The 14195-nt window shown below is 41.3% G+C and overlaps 1 protein-coding gene across 3 annotated transcripts in view; it reads right to left on the reverse strand.

The window, feature by feature from the left end:
* COL21A1 (collagen type XXI alpha 1 chain) overlaps window positions 1-14195 on the reverse strand; it is a 209249-nt gene that overhangs the window by 74546 nt on the left and 120508 nt on the right. For all 3 annotated transcript variants that reach the window (XM_045008463.1, XM_045008464.1, XR_006577691.1), the window contains one exon: window positions 13959-14012. In XM_045008463.1, the coding sequence (XP_044864398.1) occupies window positions 13959-14012 (54 nt within the window). The remainder of the gene's footprint in view (window positions 1-13958; window positions 14013-14195) is intronic.

The raw sequence follows: 14195 nt of genomic DNA on the forward strand, positions 1-14195 counted from the left end.
TACATTTATGTTCTGCTACCTGTGGCACTGCCAGACTGTTTTTGTTTTTTCTGGTGCAAGGCATAATGTTTGTGTTGAGGAACACAGTCTCGCATGATCGTCTCATAAACAAACTAGGAAAATGCTATCTAGATGGAGCTATTATAAGGAAGGTGCAAAACTGGTTGGAAAACCATTCCCAGAGAGTAGGTTCACAGTCATGCTGGAAGGGCATAATGAGTGGGATCCCGCAGTGATCAATTCTGGGTCCAGTTCTGTTCTATACCTTCATCAATGATTTAGATAATGGCATGCAGAGTACACTTATAACATTTGTGGATGATACCAAGCTGGGAGGGGTTGAAAGTCCTTTGGAGGATAGGATTAAAATTCAGAATAATCTGGACAAACTGGACAAATGGTCTGAAGTAAATAGGATGACATTCAATAAGTAAAAATGCAATGTACTCCATTTAGGAAGGAACAATCAGTTGCACACATACAAAATGGGAAATGACTGCCGAGGGATCTGAGGGTCATAGTGGCCTGCAAGCTAAATATGAGTCAACAGTGTAACACTGTTGCAAAAAAAGCAAACATTATTCTGGGATGTGTTAAGAGTGTTGTAAGCAATACAGGAGAAGTAATTCTTCTACTCTACTCTGCTCTGATTAAGCCTCAGCTGGAGTATTGTATCCAGTTCTGGGTGCCACATATCAGGAAGGATGTGGACAATTCAGAGAGAGTCCAGAGAACAGCAACAAAAATTATTAAAAGTCTAGAAAACATGACCTATGAGGGAAGATTGAAAAAACTGGTTGTTTAGTCTGGAAAAGAGAAGGCTGAGAGGGGACATGATAACAGTTTTCAAGTATGTAAAACATTGTTACAAAGATGAGGAAGAAAAATTGTTTTTCTTAACCTCTGAGGATAGGACAAGAAGCAATGGGCTTAAATTGCAGCAAGAGAGTTTAGGTTGGACATTAGGAAAAACTTCCTAACTGTCAGGGTGGTTAAGAACTGGAATAAATTGCCTAGGGCTGTTGTGGAATCTCCATCATTGGAGATTTTTAAGAGCAGATTAGACAAACACCTGTCAGGAATGGTCTAGATAATTAGTTCTACCATGAGTGCAGGGGACTGGACTAGATGACCTCTTGAGGTTCCTTCCAGTTCTGTGATTCTATGAATCCATTTTGTTTAGCAAACCATTTCTAACGTAGCAGTGGTTTTCAACCTGTGGTCCACAGTCCCCAGAGAAGGAGTGGGAGAGGGGGAGGGAGGGGGATCCACAGACTGTCTAAGAAGTCCAGGAAAGGTTTCATTACCACAGAACCGCAGATTATGTCTAACATTTCCAAAAGGGGGCTGCATCTCCATTCAAAATTTTTTAGGGTCCACAAATTAAAAAAGGTTGAAAACCACTGTAACATAGTATTCAAATATTATTGGTGGATTTGCAAACTGAGATAGTTAATGAGTAAGTTGCAAGGTCTGAATAATAGATAGATGTTTCTATGTTATTAGATTAATCAGCAGATGTCAAACATTGTTTACTGGCAATATAGATATTGATTTTCCTGGCACAAAAATGGTGGATGTCAGCGCAATACAACACAAGGCAGATAGCAGTCCAAGCACTTCAAGTGTCCCCAACTGGAGAAACAGTTTGGACTTCATGGGTGGGATTTTCTGAAGTGCTCAGCATTGATCTAATTTTGTTACTACTGATATCAATGAAAGCGAATTCAGTCCAATGCTGAGCATTTTTACAAATCAAATACCATAGATAGTATAGTACGCTGTGGATTTGATTTTCTCACTTACTGTACACTGATTTTATACCAGTGTAACTATGACTTCAATTTAGTATTGTAAAGGGGGAAACAAAGAGTAATTTAAGCACTCCTTGGTCCATTCTGCATTTTCAACTTGAGTCCTAGATACCTGTTCATAGCAGAATCTGACTTATAAAAAATATACATATATAATTTTGTAAATCTTAAAACATTCTATATGCAGTGTTGTTATAGCCATGTAGATCCCAAAATATTAGAAAGACAAGGTGGGTGAGATAATATCTTTTATTGGACCAGCTTCTGTTGGGGAGATCTCTGTGTGGCTCAAAAACTTGTCTCTCTCACCAACATTAGTTGGGACAATAAAAGATATTACCTCACCCGCCCCTTGTCTCTCTAAAATGTTCTATATTAATTTACATTTCAAGTTGAGATGCAGGATTTCAGAAAATTCTGATAAAAGTATGTATAGCTATGTGTGTATGTGGATGAACCCTTCAGCTCCCACAGTCATGTGGGTAATCAGTTTCAGTAATTTTTCAGAGCCTTTTTTGCAACCTAAGCAGTATTACATTGGCTGACATATTACAAAGCCTCTCTGTTTATCAAAATCTTAAAATATCCTGAACTAATAAATGAAAAATACTTCAAAATTATTATCTGTTGTGGTGAGTGGAACATTTACCTGTATTTTTTAAAATAATGTGTGCAACATAGATCAGTTACAAAGAGAAACTGCTGAGCTTCAGTTCATTGGCAAATTTGACACCATCAGATCAGGATTAAACAATGACTGTGAATGGCCAGCCAACTACAAAAGCAGTTTCTCCTCCCTTGGTGTTCACACCTCAACTGCTAGCAGAGGACCTCACCCTCCCTGATTGAACTAACCTCGTTATCTCCAGACTGATTCTTGCCTGCATATTTATAACTATCTCTGGAAATTTCCATTACATGCGTCTGATGAAGTGGGTATTCAACCACAAAAGCTTATGCTCCACTACATCTGTTAGTCTTAAAGGTGCCACAGGACTCTCTGTTGCTTTTTAAAGTGTGTTCAAATAACAGCTGTAATACCTGTACAACAAGATACTGTAATTTACGCTGGGTGGGAAACAGTTCTCCCATCCTGTGAACATTTCAGATTTTAAAATATGTTCTTGTTCTGCACAGGGATGAAAGTGAGACCTTTCAGATGTTTTCACCAGTGTGTGTATATGTGTGTGCGAGAATATCCTAGTGGTTAGGGTGCTCACGTGAGATCTGGGAGAACCAGGTTTAAGTCCCTACTCCAAATCAGACAGAGCAGGTACTTGAACCTGAGTCTCCCACATCCCTGGTGAATACCATAACCATTGGGCCTTGGCTATTCTGGCGGCCTTTGTCTCTCCCCAGAAATGCGATCCTGGATCTCAGAAACCAACCCTTTCCTATGAAAAGTTTCAGTTTTGATGAACTGCCATTTTCCGATGAGAAATGATTTCGGCAAAAAAATCCCAACCATCTCCAACTGCAATGCTATTATTAACCAAATCCCATTACTGATGAGAACAAAGTAGTGATATTTGTGAGAATAGTCTAGACAGCTGATAAAGAGGTCTCCTTGGGCCCAATGCAGCAAACACTTAAGCATAGTGTCATAAGGTGGCTCTTGCCCTTTAAGAGGGAAGAAGCCAGCACATCTGTGACTGGTGAGCTAAGCCCAGTTGCATTTAAGAGAAGGCACTTGGCACTAGAGGGAAGAAGAAGATTTGCTGAGTGAGAAAAGGGGCAGAGAGAGCAGGCATGGTGCTTTCAGTGACTAAGAGAGAGTGCAGAGAGCCAAAAGTTCTGCAGGAGCTCCCTGGGAATGGGTTGATGAGCCAGAAGACAAGAGACCTGGGTAGTGAGTGGGGGAAGGAGACTCTGGAGCAGGAGGAAGGCCCAGAGAACACCCCGTCCAGTACAAAGGGAAGAGAACTGGCGTAAGTTTCTCCCTTCACACTTAAAATGTTTTCCATGGCTGGAATATCCTGTGGTTTGATAAACTAGTTACCGGTAATCATTGGAATAAACTTTTCACAGCAAGGACTTATTTTGTGTGTCGGCAGGGCCTAGCAGATTGGATTCAAATAAATAAATAAAAGGAAACACCCATAACTTGGTGTATGGAAGTACTGGTACTGCATATTCTAACAAAAGATGTGCTTTTTATTGTTTGTTGAAGAGCTTTTAAACATTTATTTCTCGGGAATTATAAAACCAAACCCTTGCATGACTGCAATGATCACACTTTATACTATAAACCATTTATAAATGTTCCCTCAAATAATTATTAATATACTTTTATGATTAATTCTTATTGATTTTCATAAAGAAGAAGAGAGTGGTAAGTACAAAAAGGTAAGAAATTAGAAAAAAAAGTTTTAATAAATGGTTATGAATTGTAATAGAATCCTAGAGGTTAGTAGGTAGATTTTAACCACTTATAGCACTTTCTACTGATGTGCTCCTACTAAAGTGCTTATAACGGGGTGGGCAAACTTTTTGGTCCGAGGGCCACATCTGGGAATAGAAATTGTATGGCGGGCCATGAATGCTGACAAAAATTGGGGTTGGGGTGCGGGAGGGGGCAAGGGCTCTGGTTGGGGGTGCGGGCCAGAAATGAGGAGTTCAAGGTATGGGAGGGGGCTCCAGGCTGGGCTGGAAGGTGGGGTGCGGTGGGGGGGGACGAGGGTTCTGGCTGGGGGTGCGGGCTCTGGGGTGAGGCTGGGGATGAGGAGTTTAGGATGTAGGAGGGTGCTCCGGGCTGGGACTGAGGGGTTTGGAGGGCAGGAGGGGAATCAGGACTGGGGCAGGAGGCTGGTGTGCGGGAATGGATCTTAATGGATCTAGACTGTTCTCAGTGGTAGCAGATGACAGAACAAGGAGTAATGGTCTCAAGTTGCAGTGGGGGAGGTTTAGGTTGGATATTAGGAAACACTATTTCACTAGGAGGGTGGTGAAGCTCTGGAACGGGTTACCTAGGGAGGTGGTGGAATCTCCTTCCTTAGAGGTTTTTAAGGTCAGGCTTGACAAAGCCCTGGCTGGGATGATTTAGTTGGGGATTGGCCCTGTTTTGAGCAGGGGGTTGGACTAGATGACCTCCTGAGGTCCCTTCCAACCCTGATATTCTATGATTCTATGAAGGGGTTCAGGCTCCATCTGGGGGTGCAGGCTCTGGGGTGGGGCTGTGGATGAGGGGTTTGGGGTGCAGGAGGGTGCTCTGGGCTGGGCCTGAAGGGTTCAGAGGACAGGAGGGGGATCAGGGATGAGGAAGCGGTTGGGGCACTTACCTCAAGCAGCTCCCGGAAGAAGCAGCATGGCCCTTCTCCGGCTCCTACATGGAGGCACGGTCAGGTGGCTCTGCATGCTGCTCCGTCCACGGGCAACGCCCCTGCAGCTCCCATTGGCTGCGGTTCCCATAGAAGCCAGGGGGCCATGCTGCTGCTTCCGGGAGTCGCGTGGAGCGGCCCTTCACCCTGTTCTCCAGCTGGAGCGCCAGAGCAGGGCAAGCCCCAGACCTCGCTTCCCAGGGGCTTCTTGAGGGTCAGATTAAAATGGTTGGTGGGCCGTATATTGCCCACCCCTGGCTTATAAACAACTATAATGCATGATATTCATGTTTGTCAGATGCTTGTAGCATCTGCTAATCATTTATTAACCTTTTATAAGGTATTAATGAATGTACCCTTAATGTAAGTGTGACCAGTGCATATGTCAACTAGTCTCTGCTAAATCCCAGATCAGGACAGCTTCTTTTCTTCACATTATACTATTCTGTTTGTTTTAGAAGTCCCTAATTCCGCTGGAAATAAATGCACCCTGCCCCCCTGCCCCCAACCCCCAGCCCTGAGGCCCTTGCCACATTCTGCACCCCTCCTGCACCCCAACCCCTTGCCCTGAGCCCCTTCCTGCTCACTGTACCCCCTCCTACACTCCACACTCCCTCTCTCACCCCAATCCCCTGCCCCAGCCCTACATTCATAGCCCTGCATACAATTTCTCCACCCAGATGTGGGCCTCGGGACAAAAAGTTTGCCCACCCCTGCCCTACAGGATCCTTCCCAATAAAATCTGATACAAATAGATTATGGAATGGATTACATTATTTATCAGATAGATTGAAGATTACAAGACATACTGAAATGAAACTATTTGAACAATTGTTTAAAATAACCAACTATAAGGAAACAAAAAGAAAATTCAAATGAAAGTGACCAGAAATTGTATAAGACATTTAAAGACTATGGGGGAAGGACACATATTCTGCCCAGTCTTACAACACTCCAACGTGTAAATGATGGAAGAATTTGACCCTACTCCCAAAACTTCATTGACTTCTAAGGTGCAGGATGAGGGCTCAATAGTCTATCACACTACCTTACTCAAGCTTGAACTCTTATCCTTCTCTGCTCAGTTTCTCCACTGAGCACTTCCCAGGGTCTCTCTTCAAATCCTGCCCTTTTATCAGAGCTTTTCATTGGAGCCTGCTCTAGTCCCAGTGGCTGCTCTGTTTTTTTCCTGGAAATATCCAATGACACTGGCACTAAAGACTTGGTCTTCAGTCTGTCTTCATGTGATGCCAAGAGAATTGCAAGGTTTAAACCATTTATTGAGAGAGAAAATTTGAAAATCCATATAAGTGACCTCAAGAGATGCAACAATTATATTGATAAAATTATTATAACTTTTTTGGTTGCTGCAAACTTGTCTGCAGCTTTACTGTATATTAAGATATGTTAATATCTGAACAAAGAAATTAAAGAAATTAAAGAAATTAAAGAAATTAAATTAAATTAAAGAAATTTCAGGTTTCTGTTCTATCTCCCAAGGACAAGCAAACCGCAAGAAGATCACCTCCTTGGCCGTACACCATGTTTGTAATTCCTAGAAATTTTATATGGACTCAGACATATGCATTTTAAACTTTACCTTGCTTTTACCTTATACTATTTTCTTTTACACTATGGTTAAAAAATGTATTGGTTATTGAAATTTGTACTTTATACTAAATAACAAAAGCTCTCCACAGAAAGAGAGACATATAGAAGAGACCGTAACAGAAATTTTTTTTTTTTTATCTTTTGTGGTTGGTTACTAGTGTTCTTTTGTATAATGTTCCCTTTTTAACTTTCTTTAATAATGAAATAGCCATGGTTGTTAATTGTGATGACTTTGCTTGGCTTTAATCATGTTGTTTTCTAAAGTATGTAAAAGACTAAACAGTGAGAGACATACCCATAAGGTGGCTGTAAGAGAAACAATTAGTAAGAGCTGGCCTACCCATTTCTTGTTTCAGTAAACTAAATACTTTTAATAATTTTAAAATAAATAAAATTATTTGGTGTCCAACAATTCCAAATTACCCCTTTCTGTCCCACATCCAGCCACAACCAGAATTAAGTCAATGTTATAACTCAAACAACACTTCCATCAGTTTAGCAGAATAACCCGAACCATATACTTTCTAGATAAGATCTTTGTCAGAAAGAGCATTATATAGATATACTTCTTTTAGCTTTGTCAGGTTTCATTCCATCTGCATTGTCATGACATCTTCTGAGTAACTAGTAAGTATTTCAGAATTAATATTGGATAGAGGTAGACATAAGATACTAGTATTGGACAAATGCTTTCCAATGAAATTATATCAGTAAGATAAATGATCCTTTTTTATGCTAGTGTTAGTTTATTCAGGAGAAACGATCACCATAACAACTCAAGAGCAGCTTTATGCACTTGAAAGTTTCAGTTTCCATTATCTGACTCCTTTATTAACCACTTACATTCAGCATTAGAGCTGAATTAAATAATTCATAACAACTAATGTATTCAGTAATTTTTGCTTCTTTTTCTGATTGTGAATTATCCAAAAATGATATGCAACTTTCTCAAATTCATTTAGTATTAGAAGTTATTCACCGAATAATTTTGTTAAGTAATCTATAGTGTTTATTTTGACTATTCAGTATAGAACATTTGAGCTGTTTTGGTTTTCCAGAATAGATAAATGTAGCTGTTGCAAAAAATCTTCATTATGAATTTTAAAATTTGCTTCTCATGAATATTCTTCAATATTCACTTAATATTCATCAAGCATTTCTGTCAGCAAATTTGAAAGAAGCACAAAGTGGTTGCAACTGCAGTCAAAGTAATTTGTCTAAATATGAACTAATATCTGCAGAATTTATTTTGAGTATTCACTCAGCCCTGTTTAGAACATCTGCTGATTTGTGCGTAGGTCAGTACTGGAAGTGACATACAGTAACATGACTTCTGGATATAAGGAGAAGGTTGATCACGGGAAATATCAAAGTCTATTTTTTCAACAATCAAAAATTGTCTATAAACTTTCCTTTGTGTTTAGTGTCCCCTGGCAAATGTCCTGAAAGCAAGGAATTTTGTGAAGGCCACTAGCATACCTATGATGTGGACTGCTAATGGTTTTTCATTAATGGGCATATAAGCAAGCAGGTTTTTTTTTATTTGCTATCTAAAGTAGAGCTTAGCTTTAGGGCAACATTAGACATAAGCAAGCTTCGTGGCTAGCTTGGCACTACACTTCAAGGCAGCACAGTGGCTCAAGGAGATGTTCCACTGTAGGAAAAAAAGGCTCCATGCTCTGAGACTCCATCACTTGCAGCACAGGATACGGAAGAAGCCTTGATGGCCAAAATACAAGTACCCTACACAGAAGGGTCCTGAGATAGTAAGAGCACTGAGGAAACTTGAGAGGCATAGCAGAGATGGGGATATCTGAACGTGATATGGGGGAAAACATTCTACTTGGAAGGTGGGAGGTGGAAATACCAAAATATTCTCTGTACAAGGCACCATCATATACCAGTAATTACCAACCCTGCATGAAGTCAGGGTTTTTCCACTTTTTGCCTGCTTTTTCTCTTGCAAGTGGATTAAAGGGATATCGATTTCAAGATATGAAAGTTGAGTTTCCTTCTTGAATGATATATATGGCAGTTCCTACAGACTGAAATCATTATACATGATGTAGCCAATGGCTTCTACTTTCTGATGATGAATACATTCATTCCTGCAGTATACATAATTCCCTATTGTTTGTATATTCTGAGTGAGCTTTTCAAGCAAAAGATTTTTTACTTAGTAGGATTCCAGTGAGACACTCACAAACTTTTGTAGAATGATTAAAACTGGGCACACACTTGTCATACCTAGCACAGTTATCAGCTGACATTCAGTGTCAAGACAATGGGTCAAACAGTGGGATTAACCAGAATTTGAGTGCTTTGTTATATTGCTACCATCGTACACAAGGAAAATTCCATATCTGAGATGCTGTGTTGTGACCCAAATATTAAGCACACTCCACCAATTTTTGAATGTTTTCAGCTGTGTATGTGTTTATAAGAAATAGGCAACTTGTAGGATCTACTGCAGCTACTCCCACCGCTTAGACATGGTGCTGGTGACAGCACTACATATGCCAGGCCCAAAACAGTGCTAAAAATATCCTGACAGCATCACCCATGAGCCTCAAAACTAACCTAATTAAGAGTTTTCATGCGTGGCTTTATTATGCTCTAGGAATTATTGTGGGAAAGTTCACTAGTCTTTGTTATGCAGGAAGTCAGACTAGATGATCACAATGGTCCCTTCGGGCCTTGGAATCTATGAATCTAAACACAAGGAGAAAAGCAAAAGAGTGATCCTGCTCCCACTGAAATCAGTGACAAAACTCGCATTACCTACAACAGAAGGGTGATCAGGACCCCGTTCAGCCAAATTATATCTTGGTTGACTATCATTTAAACAGCTTGCCATGTTCTAATGTGGCTGCTTTTATATATATCATATTTATAGGGCTGTACTGTGTTTAAATAAAGTAAAGTTAGAAGAAAAACATCTGGCAAGATCTTGATCAGAGAGATACTATTCCATTGTATTCTAGCCACAACACTACATAGCTTTCTATGTATACATATTTCAATCACAGCACACAGAAAAACCTCAAATTAGCATATTCACCCTTACAACATAATTTGAATTTGTTCAAATTCACAGTTAATAAAGATACATATACCAGTTCAATTCTTACAATGAAAAAAACATTTGCAGAATGGAACATTGTCTATCTTTATAATTATTAACTGTGTTTGATTACTTACAGAAATGAGGGAATGGAAGGGACCTTGATAGGTCATCTAGTGCAGTTCCATGTACTGAGGCAGAACTAAGTATTATCTAGACCAGGGATGGGCAAACTATGGCCCGCGGGCCGGATCCGGCCCTTCAGGGCTTTGGATCCGGCCCGCGGGATTACCCCTGGTGGTGCTGCGGGCCTGGCGCTGCTCTCAGAAGCAGCCCCCGGGCCGGGAGGCAAAGGGCTCCATGTGCACACGCAGAGCCCCCGCCCCCCCCCCACCCAGGGGCCACAGCACTTCCTGGAGTGGCGTGGGGACAGGGCAGGCATGCAGGGAGCCTGCCCTGGCCCTGGTGTGCGCCACTGCCACCCCGGAGCCACTTTAGGTAAGCGGCACCGGGCTGGAGCTCAAACCCCTCCTGCCCCCCGCCCCCCAACTTCCTGCCCTAAGCCCTCTGCCTGTACCTCGCACCTCTCCTGCACCCAGCTCCCTGCCCTGAGCCCCTTTCTGCACTCCTGTGCATTCCAACCACCTGCCCTGAGCTCCCTGCTGCACCCTGCACCCCGTGCACCCCAACTCCCTGCTCTGAGCCCCATCCTGCACTCCGCACCCCTCCTGTACCCCAACCCCCTTCCCTGAGCCCCCTCTTACACTCTGCACCCCTTCTATGCCCCAATCCCTTGTCCTGAGCCCCTTCCTCCACATCCCGCACTCCACCCCCCAGCCCCGGCCCTGCATACAATTTCCTCACCCAGATGTGGCCCTCGCCCCAAAAAGTTTGCCCACCCCTGATCTAGACCATCCCTTACTGGGGTATGTCTAATCTGTTCTCAAAAACCTCCATTGACAGAGATTCCACAACCTCCCTAGGTAAATTGTTCCAGAGATTAAGTACCCTTACAGGTAGAAAGTCTTTCCTAAAGGCTAACCTAAATCCTTGTTGCTGCAATTTAAGCCCATTACTTCTTGTCCTGTCCTGAGTAGATAAAGAGAATAAGTTATCACCCTCCTCTTTATAACAACCTATTACATACTTGAAGCCTATTATCATGTCCCCCCTGCCCAGTGTTCTCTTCTCCAGATAAAGCATGTTTTCTAGACCTTTAACCACTTTTGTTACTCCCTAATTTGTCCACACTGACTTGAAGACAACTAACTTGTGTAATTCTTAGCTTGTTCTTTCCCTATTTGCCTCAGGTCATAACCCTTTTACACTGATGTTCACTATGTTAGTTACCTGATCACTGCTAATCTTTTTGGTGAAAACTGAAAGAAAAAAGGCATTTAACATTATGACCATTGCTGTGTTTTTGTTATCCTCTTTCCCTCCTCACTCAGTAATGGGCCTACCCTATCCTTGATGTTCCTCTTGCGTCTCATGTATTTATAAAATGTTTTCTTGTTACCCTGTATTTTGTCCCTACATGCTTGTGTTTATATATATATTTCATCCTTCATAATCTGACATAGTTTCCACCCTGTGGATGACTCTGTTTTTGAGTTTCAAGTTACTGAAGACCTCCTGATCTCTTACCATCCTTCTTTGCCCTTAATAGAGTGTCTCTAAAAACTGCCAACTCTCCTGAACTCTTTTTTTCCTTAGACTTGCTTCCCATTGGATTTTACCTACCCATTCTAAAGTTTGCTAAAGTCTGGCTTCCTGAAGTCCATTGTCTTTATTCAGCTGTTTTGCCTCCTACCCTCCCTCCTACCATTCCTTAGAATCCTCTATCATTTCATGATCACTTTCACCCACACTGCCTTCCACCTACTCTTGAGAAAGGAGGCTGACATGATAAATCTATACATTCTGGAGGCTTCTTTTCTTTCATAAAATGGGCAGGACCAGGAGACAGCATATCTGGCTAGCTTAAGGCCCTACTAGTATTATTATGAGAAAACAAACACATCACTTGGAAATACATACTTAGTTTTACAAACTACTTTTTCCTACTAAAAAATTCAGTGATTAATAAGAGCAATAATACTCCAGTGTGTGTGGTATATAGAGGATAACCACACCTCTCAGATGCTGGAGACAGTTGGCTGTCAGCTCAGCCTCGCTTCGCAACCAAGACATGTAGCTGTAACAACTGCACCCCCTGGAAAGTGTTTATCTTGTAGCTATGCGCTGCGGTAATTTCCAAGAGCAGAAGAGAATGGTGAGATTGTACTTGTCAAAAAGCAAAGGGCTAGACTCTATCTGGCAATGACAAGGTGGAACAGAATGAATAGGAAGGAGTAAGGATCCTATCCCCACACCCACCTTAGGGTGGCTGCACAAGGGTCAGTTATAACTGCAGCTGGCTGGAACCTGAGTGGAGAATGAGCAGACTAGCGGATGGAGCCATAGTTCTGGCCTTCTCACTCACATGTGTTTACCTGTGGCATTGACTGGCTGAGTGGGGGTGAGGGACTATGTGACATCTTTTAAATGAGTGTTGGCAAATTATCCCTCCACCAATACAACTGAAGAGTCCAGGAGGGATTGTGCCTCTCTGAGGAATTGTGCTCCCTCTGGGGTCTTATACACCATCCATTTCTGTAAGCTGCATGCACAAAGCACAATTGTACCCAAAGAAATGTTTACAGCACATGACAGTACTGAAGTGTCAATGCCCTGAACTTTTGGGGACATGCTAATCAGCTGCCTCATTCCCATCTCTCCTATTCCACTGGACATTCCCCATCTGCTGGTGACTGGCAGCTCCATGTCCCTGAGGGTGGCTCCTATTTCCTCTCTTGTGCTTCATGTAGCAGCTGTCCATAGAGACAGCTAGGCTGGCTCCTCCTTGTTTCCAGCTGTTTTCCAGGCCACCAGGCTGGGCTTTGCAATGATGAGCCAAGATATCTGTAGAGGCAGCTGAGAGCATGGAAAAGAGAAAAAGCCAGCTCTCTGTAAACTACCAGAAAGTGCTCTGCAGACCATGAGTGGACAATGTTTGAGAACACCGCTTTACAGATAGATTGTATTCTACATAAAAACTAAAAAAACACAACTTTACAATTTTAGAAACTTTTGTAGTACTACAGCTAGCATCCTGAGAGATGACTTATGTTATATAGTACTGTAAACTGGTGGACAGTTTCATCAGTCAGGGAATGGAAATAAGTTTCAAGCCTATGTCGCTTTAAGGTCCTTTAATTGGACTTACTAATTTCCACTAAACAATCCTAAAAACACAGTAAGTCAACTGAAAAATACTGGGCAGCAACTCCCCAGAGGCTTTCTCCACTTGATTCAGCTAGAAGGGGAGAAAACACATCCTTCCTGATTTGTTCCACTTTCTCCATCCTTTTATGCTCTACCTTGAGCAGCCTACGGTCAGCTTGGACCAGTTAACAAGCTGCAGCACCTTTACTTTGTCAGAGGTACTGATTATGATAGCAACCGAAAGTCAATGTTAACTACAAATAATGGAATACAAAGGAAGATTTCTTGGGATTATAATGGCATTAGTAGAAGCTCCAGTGTTCAGACTGTAAAAAGGCTTCTGTTATACTCCGAGAATTTTTATTAACTTAAGAAATGTTGAGGAAAGAATTTTTGAGTTAGGACTTACTACAAATTTAAGACTTTAACTGTTTTTTTTTCAAACGTGTCTAATGCTTATTTGAAAATAATTTAAAAACAGCCAGGTTTAACTATAAACTTTATCTCTATAACATGAATGTACTTTTATTTTAAAGTAATATATGCAATTATATCATTTAAACAAAAATGTTAACTAGAACCTCAATTGTGCCTCGCTATGCCTTTGTTCTGACAGAAAAGAAGTGGTGTTTTTGTGTGTAAAATTATTGCAGTCTTCAAAATTATATCTAATCTATATCGAGAAAGAGAGAGAGAGAGACTACAGAGTTGTCAAATGAAATTTGATATATATGAATGAAGACTCCACTGTCTATATATTAAAGGTAGATCTTCCTACTCCTACTTCAGAATACAACAAACTGTTCAAACTTGGAACGGCTGACACATGAACTAAATCATTCACTAATAAAACATGCCCAATATTTCAGCAGTTAAAACACTCACAGGGTCTCCCCGACGTCCTTCTGGTCCTGTAGAACCAGGCTTCCCAACTTCTCCCTTTAAAATGAAAAGTGTTAAATAGGAAATGTAGCCAAGACAAAAAAAATAACCTTTCTGTGCAAAAAGAATAGTGAATTCAAATGGTAACACATTTTTAGATGTAAAATAATGAGACACCTATCTAGGCTCTTTTAACATCATTAATACAATCTCATCAGCATTAAAGTAACCATTTCAACA

The sequence above is a fragment of the Mauremys mutica genome, chromosome 3 (genome assembly GCF_020497125.1).
Source record: "Mauremys mutica isolate MM-2020 ecotype Southern chromosome 3, ASM2049712v1, whole genome shotgun sequence".
Lineage (NCBI taxonomy): Eukaryota > Metazoa > Chordata > Testudines > Geoemydidae > Mauremys > Mauremys mutica.